This window comes from Equus przewalskii, chromosome 6 (genome assembly GCF_037783145.1).
Source record: "Equus przewalskii isolate Varuska chromosome 6, EquPr2, whole genome shotgun sequence".
In the NCBI taxonomy this organism is placed as follows: Eukaryota; Metazoa; Chordata; class Mammalia; order Perissodactyla; family Equidae; genus Equus; species Equus przewalskii.
The window spans coordinates 21,128,812-21,156,022 of NC_091836.1; the positions used below are offsets into that span (position 1 = coordinate 21,128,812).

At 37.9% G+C, this 27,211-nt stretch overlaps 2 protein-coding genes across 7 annotated transcripts; one reads left to right on the forward strand and one right to left on the reverse strand.

The window, feature by feature from the left end:
* Positions 1 to 969: 969 nt before the first annotated feature.
* On the reverse strand, positions 970 to 19,471 carry IL18 (interleukin 18). Of its 2 annotated transcripts, none has more exons than XM_008542065.2 (6): positions 19,257 to 19,471; positions 11,036 to 11,125; positions 10,231 to 10,242; positions 5,997 to 6,131; positions 5,054 to 5,187; positions 970 to 1,337 (listed from the first exon to the last, which is right to left on the reverse strand). In XM_008542065.2, the coding sequence occupies exons 2-6, from the start codon at positions 11,112 to 11,114 to the stop codon at positions 1,116 to 1,118; spliced, it is 582 nt and encodes a 193-aa protein (XP_008540287.1). In that variant the 5' UTR covers positions 11,115 to 11,125; positions 19,257 to 19,471; the 3' UTR covers positions 970 to 1,115. The 2 variants fall into 2 exon arrangements, with proteins under 2 accessions (XP_008540287.1, XP_008540288.1); XM_008542066.2 differs by having other exon boundaries at positions 11,036 to 11,122; positions 19,257 to 19,443.
* A 2,157-nt stretch (positions 19,472 to 21,628) lies between these two features.
* Positions 21,629 to 26,713, forward strand: TEX12 (testis expressed 12). 5 transcript variants are annotated; one of them, XM_008542062.2, is made up of 6 exons: positions 21,629 to 21,976; positions 22,109 to 22,363; positions 23,856 to 23,934; positions 24,704 to 24,815; positions 24,913 to 24,964; positions 25,944 to 26,713. In XM_008542062.2, exons 3-6 carry the CDS (start codon positions 23,872 to 23,874, stop codon positions 26,086 to 26,088), a joined length of 372 nt encoding a protein of 123 aa, XP_008540284.2. In that variant the 5' UTR covers positions 21,629 to 21,976; positions 22,109 to 22,363; positions 23,856 to 23,871; the 3' UTR covers positions 26,089 to 26,713. The 5 variants fall into 5 exon arrangements, with proteins under 5 accessions (XP_008540284.2, XP_008540286.2, XP_070480975.1 ...); XM_008542064.2 differs by having other exon boundaries at positions 21,677 to 21,976; positions 22,109 to 22,350; XM_070624874.1 differs by having other exon boundaries at positions 21,827 to 21,976; positions 24,913 to 24,968; positions 25,948 to 26,713.
* Positions 26,714 to 27,211: the final 498 nt, after the last annotated feature.

Here is a 27,211-nt window from a genome sequence, read left to right on the forward strand (position 1 = left end):
ATGTCTCTCCATTCATTCAGACCATATTTCATTTCCCTCAACAATGTTTTGAAATTTTCACTGAACAAGTCTTGCAATTCTCTTGCTAAATTTATTCATTTTATTCTTTTTAATACTATTGTTAATGCAATCGCTTTATTTTTATTTTCAGGTTGTTCATTCTTGTATATAGAAATACAATTTATTTTTGTATGTTAATCGTGTATTCTGTAACCTTGTTGAACTTGTTTATTAACTTTAATAGGGGTTTGCGAGCATGTATGTGTTTTCCTTACGATCTTCTGCATACACAATCATGTTGTCTGCAAATAAGGACAGTTATACTCCTTTTCTAATCTAGATGACCTTTCTTTTCCTTACTGGCTAGAACCTCCAGTATGATGTTGAATAGAAGTTGCAAGGGCTGACATTCTTGCATTATTTTTTTCACCATTAAGTACGACGTTAGCTGTAGGTTTTTCATAAATGCCCTTTATCACATTGAGGAAGTTCTCTTCTCTTTCAAGTTGTTTGAGGATTTTTACTATGAATTAGATTTTATCAAATGCTACTTCTGCACCTATTGAGATGTTTGTGTGGTTTTTATCCTTTATTCTATTAAGATGGTGTACTACATTGATTTTAGAAGCATCTTTGCATTTCTGGGTTGAATGCCTCTTGATCAGAGTGTATAATCCTTTTTGTATGTTTGCAGATTCAGGATCAATCTGACTTTTAAAGATATTCTGACTTTGGAAGAAATGCAGGAATTAGTCAAGTGAAGTGGTCGCTTTATAAAATCTTGACGGTTTTAATGATATTTTTAAGAATTAGAAAATTCAAACATCAGTATCTTTCATCATTAGAAGATTCAAAACACTTCTACTGAGTATAATCTATGTTCCAATTAACAATGTAGAATGTTTTTTCAAACTATGCATTCTTTCTACATTTTACAAATATTTTATTCACCTGATAAGAGGGAGTCAATTCAATTTTGTGAAAGTTTATTATTCATTTCTTAGTGGTATCTTTTGGGAGCAGTATTCATTTTATTCATCACAGTTATAGGTTCAAACTCATAAACTTTTTGAAAGACAAAAACTCAGAAAGTTTCAACTATGCAATTTTAATATCTAGTTCTGGTTTTGAACAGTGAACATTACAGATTTATCCCCATTTTCATCCTTTTCTTTCAAAATGAGTTTGAAAAGATCATTCTCTTTTTCACAAGCTAGAAAGTATCCTTTATACAGTGAAGACTCAAACTGTATCTTATCATCATGTCCTGGAACACTTCTCTGAAAGAATATGATGTCATTTCCTTCATCATTGATATTCTCAGGAGGACTCATTTCCTATTGAGAAAAAAAATTACTCAATTTTTTAAGGACATGAACAATTTGAATATGTGCAGTTTATCTTGAAGTATATTATTGCATAGAACTAAAGAAGTTTTTATTCTCAAAAGTTAAGGAAAAAAAATCTCTGACTATAGGAATACTGATCTCCCCCTCTTAATTCCCAATCTCTTATTCTCCCTGTCCACTCTGGCTTTTCCAACCATGAAATGCACATTCAGGTCTAGGTCTCTAAGTTTTTCCACATTTATCCACCAGATAGCTTCCTTCTCTTCTCTCCCCTTGAGTGGAGTCCACACCTGCTCAAGAAGTAGAGCTCCAGCAAAGACCACAACCTTTTTGGGCTAATGTCAGTGCCTGTCTTCTCCAACCATTCACAGCTAAAGATATTGATGACCCCCACCCACAGGCCTAGCCTAGCTCTAGTTTGTGAGCCAAATGTGAGAGAGCAGGAGGGGCAGGAATCTCAGTTTCTTCCTTCCTTCAGCGGAGCCTAGAACTGAAACTTGCTGTAAACAGACACACCATTCGTTCTAGGGCTAGGTCCTGGGCTCCTGTACAGCCCTGCTGTACTGGCTTAGCCAACAGACTTTGACTTTTTCTGCCAAGCACTCCAGTTCTATAGTAGTCCTGAATTTCTATTGTGAAAGTAGTCTACTGGATGGGCCCTGCTCTGTAAGGGCAAATACTGAGTCCTATATCTTTCAGCTTCAGAATAGGGTTTTCTCAAGAATGGCTAGATCACTTGAAACCATAATCCTGCTGGTCATCTAACTGATAGTACTACCTGCACTTTTCCTGTTGTTGCGTCACGTCTACTTTACAGGATGGACTAGAAAATGTGAGGACCACCCAAGTTCTTTCCATGTTAATCCTGGAACCAGTAGACATTTTGAACTTAATCTTAACCCCATGGTGACAAAGATCTCCATGATCCTAACTAAGGACTGACTGAATGACCTCCAGACCCAAAATGGCATTCCAGCTTTCTCCTAAGATGCCCGAAAGAACTGCGGGGGGTGGGGTGGGGTTGGCTCCAAATTTCTCAATTATGGAATTTATAGTCATAACTCTTGACGTTTGTCCTTTATTGACAAACGTGAGTCCTGAATTGATGACAATATAAACTGGATCCCCTACTGGCACTTATTTCTGCAGCTGTCTACAGTATATGAGAATTTAGCAAGAGACTCTAAGCTGGTGAAGCCAATTTGAGACTAAGCTAAAGTCTAACGTAAAAGTGAGAAATAATCCTTAGCTGAAATTTCAAAAGCTTTAGAAATACTAAAGGGAGATGAACCTGTCAGTTCAAACCTAGCATGGAAAGTTATAGTTGAAGGTTGGGGTGTGGAGAGGTAGAAGTGATCTCTAATCACAGTTCAATGTCACATTTCAGAACAAACACGAGGAAATCCTAGAAGAGCAGCTTTCCTTGGTTTTGGTGTGGACTATTCAACCCATTATACACACGAATGGATGTGGAAACAATCCTGGTGACCCTGGGGAACCCCCAACTTAGAAAGCCTGGTGCTCTAAGGGCCTAAGGGATTCTTTACAAGAGGAGGGGTTGAATCTGAACTGAGGGAAAGTTAAGCTTAACCTAACATCTGTTCTTTTTTTTTTTTGAGGAAGATTAGCCCTGAGCTAACTGCTGCCAATCTGTCTCCTTTTGCTGAGGAAGACTGGCTCTGAGCTAACATCCGTGCCCATCTTCCTCTACTTTATACGTGGGACGCCTACCACAGCATGGCTTGCCCATCGGTGCCATGTCCGCACCCGGGATCTGAACTGGTGCACCCCGGGCTGCTGAAACAGAACGTGCGAACTTAACCGCTGCGCCACCGGGCTGGCCCCTGTTCTTTTGGCCCTTTTCCAAGTGCATTAGTAAGTCTGAGAGAATCCTAACCAAGGCTGGATGTATATACAAGAAACAGACACTGACAGTAACCTCTTGAAGCAAATCTCTTTTGGTGTCTTGAAGGTTCTTGCCCAAAGAAAGACAGGGGTAACTCTAAGCACTAGGACTTTATAACTAGTAACCAACACAGAAAGGTGAGCATAGAATGGCAGCCAGCTGTGTCTTATTATGTAGAACTTAGTCCATATTTATAATCACCACTAAGACCTTTATTAGTCGGGGGAAAGGGATTAAAGAGCATCAGCTAAAACTGATCCTAGCCTACTTCTTCCTCCCCACTCCCTCCAACTAACATTCACCGAGTTCCTTTGAGAAGCAGATTTGCGATGAAGCTAGTGAAGCTTGAATGCCAGAGCCCCTCAGTTGCACAGGTCTCTTCCAAGCCTCCTTCTTTTCTTATTCTAAATGAATCGTCAACTTTACGCCTTGGGTTATTTTATATGCTCTTTCTTCGAAAGGGCTGCCCCAATTGTATAAGCTTCAGGCTCCCCTAAACCTGGATTTGCCCCAATTCCTACTATATGCCAAGCATTATTTGCATCTTCTTGACACTCTCCCCTGTATCTCTCAGTAAGAATCCACTTACAGGTGAGGCTATCCCAGTTTCCGAATCTGCTTCTGCAGCTGAATTAGTTTTCCTCTACTCCACACGGCTTGACCTTGGCCATCTCCCTCCCTTCCTTCTGATTTTGTTGCCAATAACAACATGCTTAAATCCTCCCAACCCTACCTGACACTCCCAGGCCTCTAAAGCCATTTTGATAACTAAGCTTCCTGACTAGCAGCCCAGAGAGTGGGGACTTCAAATTGCCACCTGAAGGGGTGGCACTCTGGTTGGAAGGGGATGGCTAAGGGATTTGTTTGGGGGCTATATTTGTTGCATACACACTGATTTTACTTGGATTATATTTTAAAGTGGCTTTTTCCTCCCTCCCAAGTTTTCCCTTGGCATGTCCATCAAGCTTATACTTTAACTTTCAGTGGGACCTGCGTGATCTTGAGAGCAGTTCCTTACTGGCAAATCCCCACTCAGAAAATCTTCATGACATGGGATTCACCTTTGAAACACAATTAATTTGTTAGCATTTCCTGGCTGCTCTCATTGGGAGGAAAGTTTTTTCGGTCAATCTGTAGCTACAGTTAGTGGTAGTTTAATAATAATGGAGAAAATAGAGAAACATAATAATGGAGAAAAAAATGGAGAACACAGAAAGAAAGCAGTGGCTGGAAATAATTGATAGCTGTCTTTGAGACACATTATACTATTGCTTTTACAACTGATCTTGTTAATTTTATTCAGTTAGATTAACATTAAAAACAACATACACCAACTGAAAGCTGAAGGATGTAGCCAAGACTTAGGATAAGAAACAGGAACAAAACAATTAGAGATTAAAATATTATCATCATAATTTACTAAGTAGAAGGTTTACAGAAGGGCAATTAGCTTCATCCTGTGTAGCAAGACTTATTCTGGAAAGGCATATGCAATTCTTAAATAAATATGATAATTCACATACATATTTTATATTATTATTTATCTATAGATTGATCAATCAGAAGACCCAGGTCATGAAACAAGTATCGCACCCCTTCCTCCCTACGGCAGGCTCAGAAAAACCATGATGTTACTACAACAGGTTAAAGTGTTTGGCAATTTTTAGTAACTATCCATTTTAATGGTTCTCTGCTTCTTGCTATTCTTGCTCTAGACAAAAGGTTGGACTGAGGATATTTGAGAGTTTTCTAATTTTGTGTATAAATATGACTAAAATAAATTAAGGCTCAGCCTTACCTTAAAGGAAATAATTTTGTTCTTACAGGAGAGAGTAGACGTTTTCTCACACTTCACAGAGATGGTTACCGCTAGACCTCTAGTGAGGCTATCTTTATACATATATATGATAAATACGGTCTGGGGTGCGTTGTCTGAAATAAGCATTAATAAATGAGAACTCTAGTTAGAAGAATTTTTGCAAATCAATATTTATGGAAATTAGCCAAAGGACAATCCTTAATAGATCCATTACCAACCCCGTACTCTGAGATTCAGCCAGTTAGCAGAAGGAGACTATGCACAGCTACTCATACATTCTTTAAAACACATTCGAATATGTATCACAACACAAATGCAGCAACTTTTTGAGTGTCTTAGAGATATTCCAAATTCTAAAAGATTGTCTTTAACTTTTAAATGCTAAATAGAATATTAAAAATCTGTTAAGGTAAAAGTTCAGTATTTTTCAAGAGCACACATTCACTGCTTCAACTCTGCCTAAACTCTAATGTTTAGAATTCATACCTTGGAAGGCACAGTAAACATTCATTTTCTAAGGTACTCTAAATTTCTGGTAGAAGACAGACTTATTTGAAATGTTAGTGTGTTTATTTTTAATTTTGAGTTTTGAAAATGCTATCAGCAAATTTCAGCTATAACCAGCAGGTATTAAGGAGCCAACTCTATAGACATCTTACATGGTTAATGCAATTACAGTGAAGGAAGTGGTGATCCAAATGTAGGCTCAGAGTAGTGTGACCTCTAGCAATATCTTTATTGTATCAATTTTTTGCCCCACCTGAAAAATATGAGTGCCCTATAAAGTTTCTTGTAAGTGAAATTATTACTACTCCTATGACTTCATCTAAGGACTAGGTCTATCATAGAAAAATACAGGCAGTAAAACAGAATGAGAAGTAGCTTGTCATTTCTACATTTGCAAATATATATAAAAAAATACCTGTACAATCAGAATCAGGCATATCCTCAAACACAGGTTGATTTCCCTGGTTAATGAAGAGAACTTGGTCGTTCAAATTTCGTATGATTGAGAGTTTAGGTTCAAGCCTGCCAAAGTAATCTGATTCCAGGTTTTCTACAATGCACAATAAATCTCATTAAAAAAATAAGTTTTTTTTCTAAATTTACAAATAGGCATACTATACATTTCAGTTTTCAATAGCTATTAATCACAATTTTCTGTTACAGAAGCAGCTAAGATAAAGTTGCGTGGTGTTTTTTAACTCACTTTCAAGGGTATGTTTATTATCACTCAGAACAACTCTACCTCTGAAATCTTAAATTCAAATATCCTACTTTCTGACCAAAATCTCCCATCTTTTTAGTTTTTTAATACTTTTCCTCCACTTCGTTGAGTCCTCTTGACTCTTGCATTTTCTATCTAACCTCTTTCTGTCTTCCCTTCCTTCTCTATGCAGTCCGGACCTCATGTTCACCATTTTATGTACCCTTTTGCCAGCACCTTAAATCCCGAACTCATTTGTCTTTCTACTACAAAACTCCAAACCTGACTGCTGAGTGCTGCTAGTAAACAATTACACAAATGTGTAAATTGGTGCCATTACAGACACATCACTTGTCAATTCTTCTTCTCTTTTACAGTCCGTCACCCTCTCCCATAGTCCGGAGCTGCAACTTTAACCCTTCTTCACTCTTATCTCTACATCATCACCTCTGCTTTCACTTTCAGCAAATGATTTCCTGCTACTCCACTTAGAGACTTAACTGCAGCACCACCAGTTACTTCTACCTCTCTTGTCCTAAAGGAAAATGTGGAAAGGTGCCCCTTCTGGTATCTAAGGCTAATCCTATCTGTGCTCTACAAGAACTTTCTATTGAAACCTCGATTTATCAATCATTCCCTCTCTTCTATCAACCCAGCAATTCTACTTCCAGGATTTTAACCTAAAGAAACAACCAGACAAACATGTAAATATTTCTTTACAAGCATGTTTAGGGGAGCACTATTAATAACAACAAATTGGAAACAATTTAAATGTTCATTAATTGGGGGTTGATCAAATAAATTTTGATATGCCTTTACTATGGAATATCGTGAATTTAATATAATTGTAATTATTCACTGCCTTGGAAAGATGTCCATGTGTATTAAATTAGAAAAAGAAGCCTAGGTGCAGTATAATATATATATTGAAAGAAGTACAGAACTACAACATCAAAATCATGGTAATGATTATTTCTGGGTTATTTCACGTCTTTATTTTTCTTCTATAAGAAGAATAAATATTCTTATATAAGAAAGAATATTCTTATATTCTACATGTTTCTATGTTACATCCTATATAAGAATATTCTATATATCTATATTCTTCTATAAGAAAGAATATTTTTCTTCTATAAGAATCTTCTATAAGATGTTCTTATCTTCATTGCCTGAATTATTTATAATAAACACATTATTTTTATAATCAGAAAAACATAAAGCTCTTTTCATTTTGAGATTTAAAAATCCTCCACCAACCATATCCTACTCTGTAGCTAGCCTTGTTTCTCTCCTCCTTTTAACAGCCAAGCTTCTGGCAGGAACTGTCTGTATCATCTCCGTACTTTCCATTCACTCTTCTACTCGTTGCAGTCTGCCTCCATTTTGCCATCAAACTGCTTTCACTGAGATCACCACACTCCCTGTTGCTAAATATAATAGGTGCTTTCCAGTTTTTGATTTTCAAGGCTGCAAAATTCAACACAGTGCCTATTACCTCCATCTTAAGATGCTCTCCTGGGATTTTGTGGCATTCTCTTGGTTTTTCTTCTTCCTCTTTGGTTACCCTGCTCTGTTCTTAATAAAGAACTGCATCCTTTATTTATTTATTTATGTTTACTGCATCCTTTAAATGAAAGTATTTCTCAGAGTTTAGTCCTTAGCTTTTACTTTTTCATGCTACACATTTCCTGATTTGTCCTTTTATTCCTACAGCTTCAGATGCCAGTTCTATGCATAAGCCTCCTACCTCTATATCTCCAGCCCAAACTTTCACCCTGAGCTCAGAATCATTATGTCTAAGAGTCTCCTGGACATCTCCACTAGGATGTCCCACAGACAAGATCCAAAACTAAATTCATCATCTGTAGTCCTCTTTGCCCTGCATATCTCTTTACCCTGCTCTTCTTCTTGTGTTTCCTATTTCACTGAATGGTACAAATTGCGTAGGTGAAAAAAAAACAGGCAGCATCTTTTCTATCTTTCTCTCCATCCCCTTCCAAATCCAACCCCAAACCATGTCCTGTTCATTCTTCCAAATATTTCTAAATACTTCATTGACACCCCATTGTGCCTACCTCAATTCATGTCACCATGATTTCTTATAGGGACTACAATAATAGCCTCTTAATTGGCATCCCCCTTTTTTTGTCCCCATGTCAATTATTTACACTCAAGCCAGAAAGAATTAAAGTTCGATTTTAATTAAAGTGAAAATTCAGAGACATGATCATGTTATCTCTGAATTTTAATGAGGCACACGGCCACTCAGAATAAAGATTATATTTTCCAGATTTCCTTTCAGTTGGTGTGGCCATATGACTAAATTCTAGTCAATGGACTATGAGTGGAACTGATGTATACAACTTCCAAGTAGAGTCTTTAAAAGGAACGGGCCTGGCTTCCTCTTATTTTGAACTCTTTCTTGCTACAGGGGCTGTGGACCCAAGAAATGTGATGATGGTTTTCAAGTACAGTATGTGAGTGAATTCAGTAAGTATGGGATGATGGAATAGCAAGAGAGAAGAAACTTGAGATCCTAGCATCATCAGGCTGCATCTAGCTGTACTAATCATGAACTACCTACTTGGACTCGTTTTTGAGAAAAATATTTTCTATCTTATTCAGTTACTACATTTTTGGATCTCTTTGTTACAGCAAACTAATCTGTATCCTAGATCATATATATTTTGCTTAATAAATCCCCATAACCCCAAAGATAAGGTCCAAACTCCATATTTTGGAATAAGAGAAACTTCATGATCTGCACCCTATTTATCATTCTTCTCTCACCATTCTTCTACTCCCACTCTACTCTCATTCTGAATCATTGTTAATTCCTCCTACATGCCATGCTTTCTTTCATAACTTGGCCTTTGCACATGGTCTTCTCTCTGCCCAGAACACCTTCTCTTAGCTAACTCCTATTCATTCTTCAAATCTGTCCCTCCTGCAAAATGCCCTCCCAGAATCTACTGGACTGAATTGGGTGCTCCTTCTATGCTCCCATAGTATCCTGTGCCTTTGTAACACTTAACATACCATATTCCAATTGCCTTCCTTATGTGCTTGCTTATCCCTATAGGAATTGTGTTTTGCTCACCATTATATCCTAGTGCCTAACACAGTGCCTGAGATACAGATCTCAATATTTATTGAATTAAATCAATGCAGAGAAGGGCAATCTTTAAAAAACATGAGTTATATCTCAATCATATCTCAATAAAGTGGGGGGGGGGCGGGGAAGAAACATGAAGGAATAGTATTTTTAAAAAGTTGCTGTTTTCTATTTCTAGTCCAGTAAGCATTACCTTACGAATGGGGAAAGTGCTATTTTTAAGGAAAAGTATGAGAAACTAATGACTTTAATAATCTAGGGGTCTGTTAGAGGACCACAGGCTGATGCTCCCTGAATGCCGTAAGAACAAAGGCTGGGTGCATCCACTTCTTAAGAAGACAATGACTCAACCCCATAGTTCTATTTGCTCTACCCTTCCCCATCTCCTCTACTTTCAGAATTCTCTGCCCCCTGGTAGCCTCCTAAACTTATTCCCAAAGCACTTCTGAAACAGAGGGTTGAAGAAGGAAGAGTTCTTGATTTTGGACAGTTCTCATGCTTCAATCCGTTTTTCCTATGTACTCCAGATAGTCCATGACTTCCTGCTAATCTCAGGATCTATGTAACGGGCAAGGTCTATTTTGTAGATTCTAAGAGGTAGAGAATTTCCTAAGGTGTAGAGAAACATATTGTTTAGAGGTTCTTCTTTGTATCCCTTATGATCATGTTTATTTCAAAGCTATGCTATTGAGTCCACATTCCTTTGAGGGAAGATTAGCTTCTCAAATAGATTAGTACCAGTTTCTCTCTGCTGTGAACGGTGACATGGATGTGTCTGTGAGATGCTTACTCAAGTAATTTTTGCAAAGAAAGAGAAATAAATGTATACTTTACCATCGTTTTCAGCTAAAGGGGAAAAAAGATAAACAAAATATGTTAAATTCTATATTTCAATTCAGACTCTCCCCTCACTCTACCCTTTTATTACTCTTCTCTACAACTCCCTATTATTTAACCCCATACTTACCAGTGATGCCCTTTGTTGACCTCCAACAGAAATATTATATCCTCATCCAAAAGGCCCCATAAAATGAAGCTCATTAGACTTAGTGTGTTCTCATGTAAGTTAGATATAAAAACTTAAATTCAGGGTTTATAAATTTAAATTTGTAGCTAAAAAGAAATTTTATAAAGTGATAGATTTTACTCTTAAATTTATTGTTTCAGTGGAAAGTCACCTAATGACTTTCTCTGAAGTTTTCAAATGAAGCCAAACTGCCCATGGAAGATTAATCATAAGAATGTGTTTTCATTTGTCACATATTTACATAAAATGGTATAACTCATTCACAGAACCCTAGACTTAAGGTATCTCTTACATAATTTGCCACTTTAATTTCGGAAATTGTATTCCCTGAATGTACCCAATTTTGTGGGATTTTCATGACATACACCTGCAGCCACGTTGTGAGTGGGCTACTGCTAACTAAAGTGCCAGGACATGTGGTGGGATAAGGTGCTGGGACCTTGGACATATTATAGTTAATTAGAAGCTATTTTTTTTCCCCAGAAAAGAGTGTCATTAGTATTACAATGGAATTTGGTGACAAAAAGGAGTCACTTAATAGTTTGCCCCATACCCCTTCTAGTTCAATATATTTATCTGAACCCTGTATTTGGCCTATGGCTTCAGACTTACCTACAAAGTAAAGTGTGTTGTCAATAAATTTCATTTCCACCAAGCTAATGCAATTGTCTTCTACTGGTCCAGCGGCCATCTTTATTCCTACTGAAAGCAAAGAGTCATCTGTTAAAAGGTAGTGATTGTTCCTTTTACACAAAAGGGATCCTTTACTTCTTACTGCTATATATTCTCTCCAAACTCAGAAGACAGTGAATCACTCAGTATGCTGATGAATGCTGGACATTTAATAAGTGCTGAAAAGTCTTCAGTTTGTGAATACACATGTTCAAATGTTCTCTTACAAACCATCAGATACTTGGAATCTAGAAAGGATTTTCTAATTAAACAATGTTACAAAGGGTGGATAAGTGGTCCACTATTAAACTAAATTATCATCCTAGTATTTTGGGGGAAATATAAATATATTATCAATATAAATATAGGATGCCAGAAACACACCTAATCCTGTCATTTAACTAGGGACTGGTTCTTTCTGTTTTACAACCAGTGGCTTCCTATGCATGAGAGATTGAAGGTTTGTGACTTCATTGTCAAAGTGCTAAAGGTGAGGTGATGATAAAAATGGTGTTTCCGCTTGCGAGTGGGGGCAGGGTGGGAGGGGACCGAAGGGCTTTGGAATCTGATGGCCCTCTTCCTCCCTGAGCAGCAGCAGCTTTTGCTCTGGAGTCTGGATTATACTATGCCTTTTACACAAGTAATACATAAATACAATCTTTCTGTAAAAAAAAACCCACAGGATTTGAAAATGTTAAAAATTCTTCGTTTTAGGGGCTGGCCCCGTGGCCGAGCGGTTAAGTTCGCGCGCTCCGCTGCAGGCGGCCCAGTGTTTCGTTGGTTCGAATCCTGGGCGCGGACATGGCACTGCTCATCAAACCACGCTGAGGCAGCGTCCCACATGCCACAACTAGAAGGACCCAAAACGAAGAATATACAACTATGTACCGGGGGGCTTTGGGGAGAAAGAGGAAAAAAATAAAATCTTAAAAAAAAAAAAAAAATTCTTCATTTTACTCTTCTCCCCTGCTCCACCCCACCCCACCCCACCCCAATATGATGTGTATCCTTCCCCACCTTTTTTTTTTCTTTTGGCACCTGAGCTAACAACTGTTGCCAATCTCTTTTTTTTCCTGCTTTTTCCCCCCAAATCCCCCCAGCACATGGTTGTGTATTTTTAGTTGAGGGTCCTTCTAGTTGTGGCATGTGGGACGCCACCCCAACGTGGCCTGATGAGCAGTGCCATGTCCACACCCAGGATCCGAATTGGCAAAACCCTGGGCCCCCGAAACGGAGGCTCGAGCTTAACCACTGGGCCACGGGGCCGGCCCAGACCTTTGACTATGGAGCAGGGGTTATAAATCTGGGAAGTTTGTGAATTTGGATGGGAAAAATTTGCACAGTTATTTTCACCAACTTCTAACCGAAATTTAGCAGTTCCTTCCATGGTGTAGGAAACAAACCACAGTATCATCAGAAGCACCTATCACTGTCACTAATAGAAATATGTATTTCCTATTGTGTTATAATTGTTGAGGAGATTTTGAAATATGGTTTAAACTTACTACTACTTTGAAATATATGGAAGTTATTAGTCCCACCAGTGGATCTTACTTAATGTGTTAATAAAGAAGCACATATATACTATATCAAACTATGTTAAAAAATTTTTTTTTACACCCCATCAACTTTGCAATTTGCAAAGAAAATACTTGCAAATCATATATCCGGTAAGGGGTTACTCTCCATAATATATAAAGATCTCACACAACAGGTTCAGTTCCTTATACACATGCAAATGAGGATAGTTAAAAAATTTATGTGAATATATTATATATATAATATATATATAAATTGGTAAAATAATGGCTAGGGTGGTCTTCTCTACAAACTTTAATACTATGTAATACACATATATTTTGAAAGTTATTCACCTGAAAAGTACCAAGTAGTATGTGCAGGAACTGGATGAAATTACTAGTGTTTAAGACAGTGAACATTTAGTTAGTTGATGAGTGAATGGATTTAGAGAAGCACATATTTACCTTAAGAAATTCTACTACTACACAATATTTGAATTCATTCATCAATTAATTCTTGAGCACCCACTATGTATCAGGCATGGTGCTAGAAAGCTGACAAAACACACGATTGAGACTTAGTTCCTACCCTCCAATTACTCAAGAATCTAGTGGCAGAGACAAATACATAAACAATTACAAAATAGTAAAATGAATGTTGTAAGAGCTGGATTTACAGGAGATCTTCTCTCTCTGCCTGGTGGTGTGGAAGAAGGCTTTTTAGAGGAAATGATGATTGAGGAAGAGATGCTGCCTTGAAAGACAGGCAGGCATTTTCAAGGCCCAGAGAAGAGCATTCCACAAAGAGGGAGTAATGGGAGCAAAAGCCAGGAAGCAGGGAAGCTGAGAGAACATGGCTTGTTTGGAGCGTCATCATTTTTACTGTAATTAATGCCAATGCAGTTACGTTTAACAGGAAGAATGCGTTTCTGAAGATCTCACATAGTTCACAATTAACAGTTCCCTGGGAATAAATATAAAAGTATGTGAGGAAATATCCTTGGGTACATAAATCTACAACGACCAAAGTGTATTCTTTATTTCTTTCTGTTTTTCAACTTTCTCAGCATTATTACTAATGTTTTGCAGAGGGCTCTCTCCACAAGGCCTATCGTGGTGACACTTGGCCTTTTTATTATTGTTTTCTTGCATCTAACTTTTCCCCAACTTATTTATTTTAAGGTACAAATAATACAGCACAAACAGTAATAATACCTCTTAGTACTTTGATAACATTGTTATCAGATAAAAAAATACTTTAAATTATAATAGTGTGTGTTAAAAAAAATAACAGCACAACAATAACCTGTATGTCTCAAGAACTTCTGAGATATTTAAAGAATAGCCTAGCTTACATGATACTGACACAGAAGCAGATAATTCTACTAGGTATGAGACACTTCCATGTGGCAAGAGTTAATAGTTCACAACTCACTTGGCCTACCAGTTTTCAAATTGTCCTTCTAGATAAACTATTTAATTTGGAGGAGCTCACATTTCCATTTTGCCTATAGAGTGAGACTATTATTTTTACATTATATTACATTCTGTTTGATTCTGCCTAACTTAATTTACATAAAATGTAACTTGCAATGTAGTTCAGTTTGACACAAGCTTGTAAAGGAAAGTCAGATTCAAAGGCCTATTTAAGTAGGTTAAAGAGTTTGAATTTTTTTTTTTTGCTGAGAAAGATTAGCCCTAAGCTAACATCACCCACCAATCCTCCTCTTTTTTTGCATGAGGAAGATTAGCCACGGGCTAAAATCTGTGCCAATCTTTCTCTATTTTTTGTATGTGGGTCACTGCCACAGCATGGCTGGTGAGTGGTGTAAGTCCATGCCCGGGACCTGAACCTGTGAACCTGGGCCACTGAAGTGAAGCATGCTGAAACCGACCACTACGTCATAGGGCTGGCCCTGAATTTTTTTCTGAAAAAATATTGACTTTCAAGAAGGAGAAAGATATGGTCAAATGTATGTTTTAAAAAGCTCACTCTGGCAGCAGTGTAGAGAAGGGATTTGATGGGGCAAGACTGGACACAGGCCAGAAAAGAACCTTAGAAGCAATTTTAACAGTTAAGGCAAGAGTTGATGAAGCTATAAACCAAGGTAGTGGCTGTGCGATGAAAGAGGGAGAGGATGGATTCAGAGAGATTAAACAGAACTTTTTAGCTGATTAGTTGTGGGTCAAACAGAAGAACAAGGAACTGCCGATGACTTCAAATTTCTGGCTACAGCAATTTGTTGAGTGATTACCTCATTAACTAAGAAAAAAGAGAATGAAAGACACGCTTGAGTGGAAAATAATTAGTTCAGTTTTGCAAATCTAGGAGTGAAGAGCCACAGAAGTCAAGGGAGAAAGGAGCTTCCAGAGGACCTGCTCGAAATCAGAAGCGTCAGAGCCCATAATTTAGATACAGGCTTAAACCTGTTCAACGAAATCGACAACTAGGAAGTGTGGAATCAGCAGAACAGTTTGGGAAAAGTGTAGCAGAAGGCAAGTTAACAAACATCTAGGACAGAATGGGATAGGAAAAAAGAAAAGTCAGTGAACACAAACTATTCTTTTAGGAAGTGAAGAGAGAGGGCAGTAGTTCCTGGGGGCTATATAACTTTCAAATTTCAATTTCTGGCTCCAGACCCACAGTTCTGACTGTAAGGTATCCTAATGAATTATTTTCCAAAACACGTCCAAATAATCTGTCCAAAACTGAGACCTGGGGCTGGTCCAGTGGCGCAGTGGTTAAGTGCGCACGTTCGGCTTTGGCGGCCCTGGGTTCGCAGGTTCGGATCCCCAGTGCGGACACGGCACCACTTGGCACGCCATGGTGTGGTAGGCATCCCACATACAAAGTAGAGGAAGATGGGCACAGATGTTAGCTCAGGACCAGTCTTCCTCAGCAAAAAGAGGAGGATTGACGGCAGTTGTTAGGTCAGGGCTGATCTTCCTCAATTAAAAAAAAAAACAGAACTGAGACCTGGGAGTCCTTCTTGACTCCTTTAACCTTTCCTGTCTCATAAATACTGTAGATTATAACTCAGAAATTTCTCTAGAATTTGGTATCTCCTCTCCATTTCCACCAGCCCTGTTTTAAATCAAGCCCTTACCACTTCCAGTATCTTGTATTTTAATATTCCTTTACTTGTTTTTCTTGCTTCCAGACTCTTCCTCCACTCTGTACTGTTGCCAAAGTTATTTCCACTGCCAGGCTGGAACTTCTGCTTTTTTTGCCTGCCGAGCCCTTCTTCATCCTTCTCTTTAAGTCCTAGCTCAAACATCTCTAGGAAAACTTTCTTGTCTTCTCCATTCCTAGATAATCATTCTCTTATCAGTGCCCATCCCACCCCTGCCTTCACGCTTCTGAAATAGCTCTTACTACTCTGAATTAAGATTTGGTAAATTACAAATAGGTCTGTCCAGCTTCAATCTGAGTTTCTTTAAGAAAATGTATTGTCCTTTTTTTTGAATCTTCAACACCTGGAAAGAGCTTATACATAGCAGGAGCTCAATAAATATTAAATAAATAAATGTTTCTATGATAAACCCTGTCGCCACAACAACAGTGAATAAAGGGACTGGTAGAATTTTTTTCTCTTAAAACTTTTACTCCATCTGAAAGCCGATGAGAAAGAGAAAGAAAATGAGGGAAGTCTGAAAAGAGATTTTAAAAAATAGAATAATTTCTCTAATATTCTTCTTCTTCTTTTTTTCCCCTATTAGTTTATTTTTTATTCCATGTGAGTGTTTATTTTGAATTCTTTCTTACTGCTCTTTTTATTAGATTTCAAAACATCTATGATTACAAGTGTTCTGCCTCCCTTCCTCTGTTCCCCCCAGTTTTCCTCTTTTCCTTTCTCATCTGTGTTCCTTTGCTTTCTTAACTCTAATCTATGAAAATTATAGTTCCCATTGGATAAAAATGCTTTGAATATTTCATCTAAGATTATCAGATTATTGACTTCTTTTTAAACGAGTTATATACCACCTTAGAAAGATCCTGCCAGGAGCATGCAGTGACAACTGGTTCTTTGAAACAAAAAAGAATTTTAGTTATACAAGCCTTGGAAACTAGCCAGAGGCTAGTGGACGGTAGAGAGTCAGGATGTAAATTAGGCCACATGCGTTCCAATCTTGTCTAGGGCAACTCATTTAATTCTGAGGGTCTCATTTTCCACAGTTGGACAAGGAGGGTGTTGAATGCTCAGTCTTTAAGGTCTTTTCCAGCTTCGGCATTCTGTAATGCTAGATTCTAGTCAAGGCTGCAAGCAGAGAACCATTTATATGTGGGAAATGCCCTAGTAACCACTTCTTCATAATTCTAAAACAACAATACTGACTGAATATTTCTTGTATAGTCAGCATTAAGCCACTAGGAATTTAAAAACACACTATAGGGGCTGGCCCGGTGGCACAGTGGTTAAGTGCGCACATTCTGCTTCGGTGGCCCAGGGTTCACCAGTTCGGATCCCGGGTGCGGACATGACATCACACTTGGCAAGCCATGCTGTGGCAGGTGTCCCAGATATAAAGTAAAGGAAGATGGGCACAGACGTTAGTCAGAGCCAGTCTTCCTCAGCAAAAAGAGGAGGATTGGCAGTAGTTAGCTCAGGGTTAATCTTCCTTAAAAAAAAAAAAAGTACTATTAGATTATAAGTAAAAATGCCTTGAACTTGAAAAGCAACTATGATTATGTTTATCCTTGCTGTGGAATTTCAGTTCTGTATAATAGGTATGGGATGAAATGAGGAAGCACGTTACCTAACTAATTCCCTAAAATCAGGTAGGTAGTCATCTTGACAGCAACAAGATCAAAACCTAACTTTTCAATTCCATTAATCATTTGGTCCTTGAAAATTTTGCCATCTTATGAAGGTATGTACATGGGTATGGTGGAGTTGGGGGAGGAAGAATACTTAGGAAAAAATTTAAGTAAATAGTTAATGACAAAAAGTATATATAATCAACTGCTAAATACAGACTCAGAGCAAAAAGCCAAAATGGAATTGATGTAGTTGGAATGGGCTTGTGTGAAAAGGAGAATTGAATTTAATCTTAAAGAATGCTTAAGATTTGAATAGATGGAGAAGGGCATGGATGAGCATTTCTGTGATAATTAAAACAGTGCTGTGGTGGGGAGTGGACTGAATGGAGCCATTTTTTGACTGTAGTGGAACAATCCTGCTTTCCTGCAGTGAACACAAGGTGGGGAGGGGGGTTAGATTATGGAGGGTTCTGGAATTCATGTAAAATAATCTCACAGGCAATAGGAAAAGCAGGTTACTGAGTTGGCAAGTGCATTATGAAAATGATCAGAACAGGCTACGAAACTACTGTAGAAATTCACGTAAGAATTTATAACATTCATGTGGCTTCTGTATGAACAAGCCAGATTAAAAAAGATATTTTGAAAGAAGATTTAATAGAACTTGAAATAGCTGGATATAGGCAAAAAGAAAAGAGGCATTTTAGGGGGGGGTCCTAATTTTTTATTCATACTTCAAAATAGAGATATCTATTCAGCCCTTTCCTTATTGTGAAATAAAATTCTCCTGGGGAATGCTATAATATTGTCCAACTGTAGCCCAGCCTAAGGGTGCTGATGCAGATTCCATTAAGATCATCAACCTGTGCCAAATATTTGGTTTGCTTTTAAAATAACTTAGTCTCCCTTTAAAGGGAATTAAGACTCCGTTTAAAGAGAAATTCATCATTCTAAAGCAGTGATTCGCAGGGGGCTCACAGGGTCAAAGTGATTTTCATAATAATTCTAAGATGCAATTTGTCTTTTTCTTTCTTTTTTTTTTTTTTTTAGGAAAATTAGCCTTGAGCTAACTTCTGCCAATCCTCCCCTTTTTTCTGAGGAAGCCTGGCCTTGAGCTAACATCTATGCCCATCTTCCTCTATTTTACACGTGGGACGCCTACCACAGCATGGCGTGCCAAGCGGTGCCATGCCTGCACCCGGGATCCCAACCCACGAACCCGGGCCCCCAGAGTGGAATGTGAGCACTTAACTGCTGCACCACTGGGCCGGCCCTTAATTTGTCTCTTTCATTCTCTCACGAGTGTACAGTAGTTTACTAGATGCTACATTCTGTGTGATGCGGCATAGACCGAATGCAGAAGCGGAAAAGAACACAGCTGCCTTCTATTAAGCCAGGCATTAAAGAGATTTGTAAAAATGAAAACAACATCACTCATCACAGTAGATTACTTTGGAATATATAGTGATCTATAAATACGAATACTGTTTATGCTAACGTGATGCGCTTATTGCTATTTCAAAATAAATTCACAGGTCACTATTTTTTAAATTCTCAGTTTTAACTTCTAATACAGTAAATGACAGTAAATAACCTAGGGAAACATCAATTCTTTGGGGTCCTCAATAATTTTTAGGAGTGTAAAGAGGTCATGAGACCTAAAAGTTTGAGAATCTCCTCTAAAGTGATACTCTCCAACGTTGGCTAAAAGAGAGAAAAAGTTTCTCCTCTGACTTTGCTATGTCACTGACGTTGTTACCGCCTGCCCATCACAGTGATGTCAAAGGACTTAAATTCCTTTCAATCGCTTTTCTAAGTTATCTACCTCTAATCGCCATGCCAGGTTTCCAAATAAAGAAGAATGAATGGTATTTCTTACCTGTGCTCAGTAGTTTCCTACGAGAGGAAGCGATCTGGAACGTACGAAGTTCCTTTCTTTTCCTGAGGCTGTGTAAACGGTGGAAGGCGGCGGCCCCTTCAGCAGCCACAGCAAGCAGCCAGGAACGCAGAAAGCATCGGAAAACGGAACTCCTCACTGCTCGTCCAGATTCAACAGCTGTCCTGGGAGCAGTGAGGGGCCCAGGCGCTTGGGAGAAAGAGGAAGAGGGCGGAGGGAGGAGACTGTTCTGGCACGCCTTGGACCGCCTTCAAACCTGGGCTCTCTCCTGCGGTGACAGAACTTGAAACAAAGTGTCAGAGAATATGGGTATTTCTTTTAATGTAAAATCATTATTTCAACAGCATCATTTCTTCTGTAAAAGTTGGAGCCCCGGCCCTTCCAAAGCTTGTACCTTTTTCAGAAGTACATCCAAGCACTTTGAAAAAAGCACTTGCTTGGTCAGTTAGAAGCATCTTTTCTCACATTAATCTCTATTTTGAGACTTTCTACTCACACTTCGGCATAAAACTTTTTTCTCATTTAACAGAGCTGAATAATCAGCCCCATTAGAATAAGTCCTATAATGTAATCATAGCACCTAAAACATAACTTTTAAAAAGCAGAGTCAAAGCCTTGAAAATAATTAGCAGAGACAAAGTTTCTTAGACAATTTTCTCTTGAACACGTGCTAATTGTATTATCTTGCTAGCAAAGGAATTAACAAGGTGACTTTTTATTTTTGCTTTTATAGCTACTACAGAGACTGTATGAAAACAGAGGAGTTCTAGAGTAAGGAAACAAACTGCTTACATAAATAGCTAGTTGGGTTTTTTGGTTTTATTTTTAACAAGATAGGGTTTTCATTTTCTAAGGTCATAAAAACATCATTCCACAGCAGTGATTACAAAGGAAGTCTGCAGCAGTATGGTTGGAGCTGCTTGGTGCGGTGACTATCAGAAGAAAAAAATAGCACATTTAAGAAGTTTATGATAAGAATACACACGGTTGAAACAGACATAAGAAGTTTTCGTCCTCCACCTGTAGCGTCCAACTGGGCCAGTTAACACGAAAGCATGAAGTGGGGTCAAACAGGGATCAGAAGCAGAGCATCAAACAATGTTTAAAATTAAACATTAATTTTAAATGGCCCATTGCCAATTGTTTCACTCCAGGTGTAAAGACATAGAATGTATAACTTACCCATTTCTTAGTTTTGGGACAAACATCTTTTTCTGTGAGATAGAGCAACCCATTTGGGTCTCCAAGTCCTGCCTACACCACAGGATTTTTTTTTTTTTAAAGATCTTATTTTTCCTTTTTCTCCCTAAAGCCCCCCAGTACATAGTTGTATATTTTTAGTTGTGGGTCCTTCTAGTTGTGGCACCCAGGACGCTGCCTCAGCATGGCCTGATGAGCGGGGCCATGTCTGCTCCCAGGATGCGAACCAGTGAAACCCTGGGCCACCAAACCACTTGGCCGAGCCAGCCCCATCCATAGAGATTTTTGCGAAGATTACATGGGATGGTGACAGCCCTTTGAATTTTTAAAGCACTAGATAACCATAACCCTCCACACCCTCTCACTTTCTCTTATTTAGCTTATAAACAGAAGATAAGACTTTAAAAATAAAATAAAATGACCATGGTTTCTCTTAATTTGATGTTAACAGTTATTTATTAGATGAAATCATTTTCCCTGGAAATATTTTAAGAACTACATGACTGTTTAGCTGTTATACAACGTGAAGGCTGGAAGAAGAATTAGATCAGTATTTCCCAGACTTTTGGATTTAACAGACCATTAAGAATAATAACAAAAATAATGATTAGAATGAAGAGGAGAGAGACACTGAGGGGACAACTTTATATTTTACCAAATAAGGACATTAAAAATTTAAAAATCTTTAGATTTCTATTGCAGGAAAGGACACTTTAACACCAAAAAATTAGAAAGGACATAGTATAAAGGACAACCCTTTAAAGTAAATACATTGGGTTTATGAAAAACTCCTTCCTTTTTCCTTCATTTTACCACAGATAAGGAAAATTTCAACACAGATTGGCATCATCCTCGGACAGTAATTGGGATCCTTTAATGACTGCACCATAATCATCTGGCCTAGTTTTATTAAGTTAAACAGAGTACTTGTTTCCTAGGAACTTACTTAAAACAATCAGCTTCTTCACAAACGGCCAACAGATAAACACACACACACAAAACTTACAAGTCTTTATGACAACAAACATTTAAATAAACCAAAAAGGAAAAACATGTTAAATATAATTTGCTAAGGTGTAAGATCATGTACCTGGAATTTATGGGGGGTGTTAGTGACCTTTGCTTTATGAGGTGATATGCTTGCTTTCTTCTACATCTACTAACTAGGCTTTAGTTTAGAACGTCTATCTTTGAACCGGCAGGTCAAAGTCACCACATTAAAACACGCGAGGAGGCTGAGCTTCAAGGATGCGAGCCATGCGTGTTGCAAAGTATTTTTTGAGAGCTGCCAATTAAGTCCACTACACTTAGTGACACATCAAGTAGGAACTTTTCTAAAAGGGTGTGACTCCAGAAGTCTGCTTGCATCAAACAAAAAGAACTGAAGGAACGTAGTCTCTGGATCTAGAACTTTCGCTTGCAGGCCGCGGGAATGTCGGTAGAAACTCTTCCTTCAAACCAAGCACCTGGCATAGGACGGAACTTGTACTTGAAAAGTGGCGGTGGGTGTACTATTTTGCGTTCCTTTACTGAGATTCCAAGAGGCGGGGCCACACCCCTGCCTTGCTGTGGCGAGGCTTCCTTGTTCTTTCTTGAGAGACCTGCATCAGCTTTTTCCCTTCTTCCACAAACAGGCCGGGAGTCAGAGGAAGACTTTTTGTTTGACAGAGATTCTAAGGCGAGAGAAAGAGCGGAAGATACAAAGCTGCCTTTCCGCGGCAGCTGGACGCCCCACGCCAAGCTCCCAGAGGCCTCGCGCGGGGTCACGTGACTGGCGCGCTGACCGCTGGGAACGCCGTGCCTCGCGGCCGCCCGCACCATCTGCGCATTCGCACCCTGTGATCTCTCCATTTCCGCGCTGTCGCTGGCGAGGAAGGTCCAGGCGCTTGGTACCAGACCCATCTTGGGGTGGGCTGGAGGGATGAGCGCCCGTGAGGGTGTGAAATAAGGCAGCAAGAGGATAGAAGCTTCTTCTCGGGGTCTCTAGTGGGGAGGAAGGAGAGGGGGGCGGAAGTGAGAAAAAAGGTGAAATGGCCTCAGGGGCCCAGGTGGCCTTGAGAAGAAAGAGAAGTCTGGGAGAAAAAGTTGCATAAGGCAAAGGGGTACTTCTTGGTAATGACTAAGTTCCCGACGCCTGAGATTGCATAGCGGGGGGAAGTGGCTGTGAATCGTGTTTGTCACATGACGAGGCCCAGCCTCTTGACCAGGCCTGGATCCGGCTGAGGCCCTAAGCTGTGACAGGAAATTTATTTTTGTGGAAATAGGACTATGAGAGAGGAGATAAGAGATGTAAAAGGAAAAAACAGAAAGGGGAAGAGGGAAGAGAACGACTCTCGTGTTGGCTTCTCTGAAGCAGTTTTGAACTTCCCGAGGGAAAGTGAGCACTACTGTGCATTTTTCCACGTTTTTATCGTAGCGCTTAAGTGTGTATATTAGAAAGCTGACAGGAATGTAGAAGCGCTGTACAGAATTTACGAAACAAACATCTTTATTATTTGTGATTGCTATCTGACATATATGATTATTATGTATGACTAATCAGATTCATTACAATTAGCCAGGTCAGCATAGTTTCTCAAAAAACAAGCACAGTAACTTGAGTGTAGACAGGGCTCCTCATCTCTTAAGCTGTAGAGACTATATCATCCTAGGTTTCAGCATTTTGGCTTTAAGTTTAAACTTAATCTTTCAGACTCCTAGGGAAATTGGCTTCAGAATTTGTGGGAAAGTGATTTAAAAGTAAAGTTCGATGCTACAGGAAGGTAAGATAGGACAGTGGAAACGATCTCAGACTAGAAGAGATTTTGGTTCTAGTCTGGCTTGTTTTACTTGTTTGATCTTGGTCACCTATCTCTGCACCTGTTTTCACCTCTGTAAAAAATGAAATTGAATTAGATGAACTTTAAGATCTAGGTCAACATTAAGAATTTATGAAGGTAGAAGGATCTTAAATGAACCCTGAAACAAGGCGGAAGTGCCAAAGAAACTGCTAGTTTGGCTGACTGTATCTAGAGGGAGTACGTGAAAATCATGGGAGAAGTGGGTTGGCCCCAGGTGATGTAGGACTTTGGCCGCCATACCATGCAGTTTGAACTTATTCTGGAGCGATCAGTAGCCAAGGGAAGGTTTCTGAGTTTAAAGAATGCAATAGTCAGAGTTATGAAAGGTTAAGGGAATATGGGAATCAGAGTTTTGGAAAGATTGCCCAAACAGCAGTTGGCAGATGAAATAGGGAAGGGAGAAATTGAGTAGTTTAGGTAAGTGACAGAGAAGGAGAGCCTAAATTCACAGTGGCAGTAGGAATGGAAGGAGAAGGAAGGATTCAGGAGAGCTCTAGCATCGATTTTGTACTTAAATTTGGCATTGCTCTAAACTTTGCAGCTCTTGCCTCCGGAATATGATGGCAAGTCACCTTGTAAAACCTGATGCCAGAAATTGCAAGAGAACAAGAGAGTTGGAGGTAATCTGTATGCTCCCGGAGCCTTCTATTTTATTTTATATGCTTCTCAAATTTCTTCCATGTAACGAAGTTATATTGGTAAATGGAATTTAATGTTTTCATATTCCCAGAGCTGGGATTGTCCCAGCAGGAACTGTGTTGACTCCAGCTGTATTTTCACCAAGTGCAGGCCTTCAAGAAACTGTGGGGAGATTTCTTTGTGGTAATTTGTGATCTAGAGACAGAAGTGGGTTCACACCTTTATGATACATAGAGCTTTAAATAGTTATTTTGCTATAATAAGTAGAATACCTAGGTACTGTAGTTGCTGATATTTTTAAAGAGACCACTGTATCCTGCTCTCCTTCACTGCGACCCCCATCAATTGATCTGTTTGCATTTGGAACATTATTTATTTGCTCCCTTAAAGGTTATGTTATCTTGTAAAATTTTGCAACATTTGGCTATTGTTAAAATCAAAGTTTTGCTCTGGAAACATCTGCTGGTTCAAGAAACAGGAAACTTCTTTATCAGGGATTAATAACATATTCAAGGTCTAAGGTAAAACGAAAATAAAATTTAGTATGTTGAACAAGCTGCTTGTTGGGTCTGAAAGTTTCCTGAATGATAAAATTTCAAATGAGTATTTAGGACACAAGAGCATATAATTTCTAGCATACTTGCTTTTTTTCTGAAAGACATTTTATTTGCTTTTTTCTTTTTTGAGAGAATGTATATGTTCTAAAGATCTTGTTGACTGTTTACCTGTTTTTTTACTTTCTTCTAATAGTCTCAAATGCCAGATAGTCCACAACTTTCCTCTCTTGGAAAATCAGATTCCTCTTTCTCTGAAAGCTCTGGACTATTTTATAAAGATGAAGCCCTGGAGAAAGATTTGAATGGTGATGTATAAAATGCTTATATTTCTATACATTGATTTTCTGATACAGAAGGTTTCTTACAGTTTTTAACTTACCCAGTGATTTTTTTTTTGAACAGATATGAGCAAGGAAATTAATCTAATGTTGTCTACATATGCAAAGATCTTAAGGCAAGTACTTATAATTCTCTTTAGTCTTTCTCTTAGAAATACAGTCATGCATTGTTTAATGAGAAGAGTATGTTCTGAGAAATACATCATTAGGCGATTTTGTCATTGTGTGAACGTCCTAGAGTGCATTTACACAAACCTAGATGGTATGGTCTACTATACAGCTAGGCCTTATGGTACTAATCTTACGGGATCGCCATTGTATATGTGGTCCACTGTTCACTGAAACACTGTTATGCAGTGCATGACTGTAGAAGTTTTCTGCTGGAAGCTCCATAGTGGGAAGTTTAGTTCAGTTGCTGCAAAACCTGTCCAGTAATTATAATTTTGGAATTTTTTATTCTACCTCAGTTTCTTGTGATAGATTAGTTGGTTATTTTCAAAAGATAACCCCAAACTTCCCTATAACCATCCTTTGTTTTGCTACTACCAGAGCTAATGCTAGGCTGGATATATTTTGATCTCTAATATGATGATACAACATTTAAAATTTTGTGAAAAAACCTCTTTGAGACAAATACCATTTGGTAAAGCTAATGATAATGATAGAGTGATATTAAAGATAAAATAAATATTTATATTTATGAAGTACTTAACTATTTTCTATATACATTTGAAGGCTGAATTTAAATATTTAATTGGCCTGAGATTGTGTTTTATAAGGTATTTTTTTAAACTACTGGACAGTCACTGTATTTGAATAATGGTTTGTGTGGCTGTTAAAATAATGTATATAGTTTAATATTAGAATTATAATGTATAAGATACACATTTTGCTGTGTTAGGAGACTTGATAAAAATATTTGTGGGACTAATTTAACTTTTAGTGAAGAGTGTTTGTAAATTAACGAGGCTTTCTGATGTTCAAAGCCATTTAAATGAAATAGCTAACAAATTTGGAATAATAAAGAACATCACTATGGTAGTGTGTCTAGATGTTAAAACTATTTAGTTTAACTTACAATTTTTTCCCCATTAGTGAGAGAGCAGCAGTAGATGCATCTTATATTGACGAGATAGATGGACTCTTCAAAGAAGCCAATACTATTGAAAACTTTCTAATACAAAAAAGAGAGCTCCTTAGACAAAGGTTTACAATGATTGCAAACACACTGCACAGATAAAGTTGTGTACTTAAAATAAGCTGAGAATTTAAGCCCATTATTGTTGTAATGAGAGAATGACATTTATGCTCTGAAAACTCTCTAGTTGTTAAAGGAAAATGTGTACCTTAAACATAAGGGGAAACTCCTTGAATTTCTTTTCTAGAGTTAAAAGGGACTTTAATCTGGACATTAATATGAAGTATGTAGCTTTTCTTTTGAGGGTCAAATACTTGGCATATTTTATAAAAGTGTAAATTATTTAACTTATATATGAATTATTTTCTTTCTTTTTTTTCTTAAACCTCCTGGCCTTTCTTAAACTTCAAAAAGAGAACTCGGGTTAATTTGATAATGTTTAACAATATTGCACTTTTTCTTTTAGAATATTTTGTTTAAATAGATAGATAGCTTTGGAGATAGTTTTAAAATGTTTTTCATGGTCAATAGTATAAAAAAATTGAAACCCAAAAGTAATTTGTCCAATTTCTCAATATGTAATAAAATATAACTGTGCTATTGCTATTTAACGTTACCATTTGATTATTTTCACTATTATTGTACATGGCTAATAAAAATTCTTGGTTTAAAATTATTTTCTTGTGGTAAAAGTGGTAAAATAAAAACCAGAGATTACTAACCAGAACCTTGTATGAGTTGGCTTTTTTACAATCAACAATATTAATGGTGCAGTTAATGAATTATATTTAGAAGCTTTAGCAGCTGTGTGGTAGCGGATAAAGACTAGTAATCCAGAAGTGAAGAGATTGACTAAACAACAAGGTGACCTTGGTGGATCATCTCAATCCTAATATAATTCAGAAATTGAATTTGGACTAGAGGATCTCTAATACTCATCAAACTAAAAAAAATTCTCACTTCAATGAAAGTTATTGCTGTGCTTTTATTGCAAACCTTCAATATGTTATGTAATTAGATATAATAACTATATTAATCAGACTTAAAAAAATGACAGCACCCATTTTTCAATCATATAGATAATTCAGTCTATAATATGTATATTTTGCTGATATAAGCATAACAGGTTTGGACATATTTACAAACAGTGCCACAGGGAATTTGGTATTCCTCAGGTGGACAGCATGTTTGCCTTGCTGCCTTCTAAATGTTAAAATAAAATCTC

Excerpts from the sequence above, each read along its gene's own strand:
- IL18 (XM_008542065.2), bottom strand. The coding sequence starts at position 11,114 with ATGGCCGCTGGACCAGTAGAAGACAATTGCATTAGCTTGGTGGAAATG. Across the intron at positions 5,188-5,996 it reads GCCTGATTCTGATTGTACAG|ACAACGCACCCCAGACCGTA; the intron begins GTATTTTTTTAT and ends TGCTTATTTCAG. Across the intron at positions 1,338-5,053 it reads ACAAAATTATTTCCTTTAAG|GAAATGAGTCCTCCTGAGAA; the intron begins GTAAGGCTGAGC and ends TTTTCTCAATAG.
- TEX12 (XM_008542062.2), top strand. The coding sequence starts at position 23,872 with ATGATGGCAAGTCACCTTGTAAAACCTGATGCCAGAAATTGCAAGAGA. Across the intron at positions 23,935-24,703 it reads AGAGAACAAGAGAGTTGGAG|TCTCAAATGCCAGATAGTCC; the intron begins GTAATCTGTATG and ends TTCTTCTAATAG. Across the intron at positions 24,816-24,912 it reads CCTGGAGAAAGATTTGAATG|ATATGAGCAAGGAAATTAAT; the intron begins GTGATGTATAAA and ends TTTTTTGAACAG.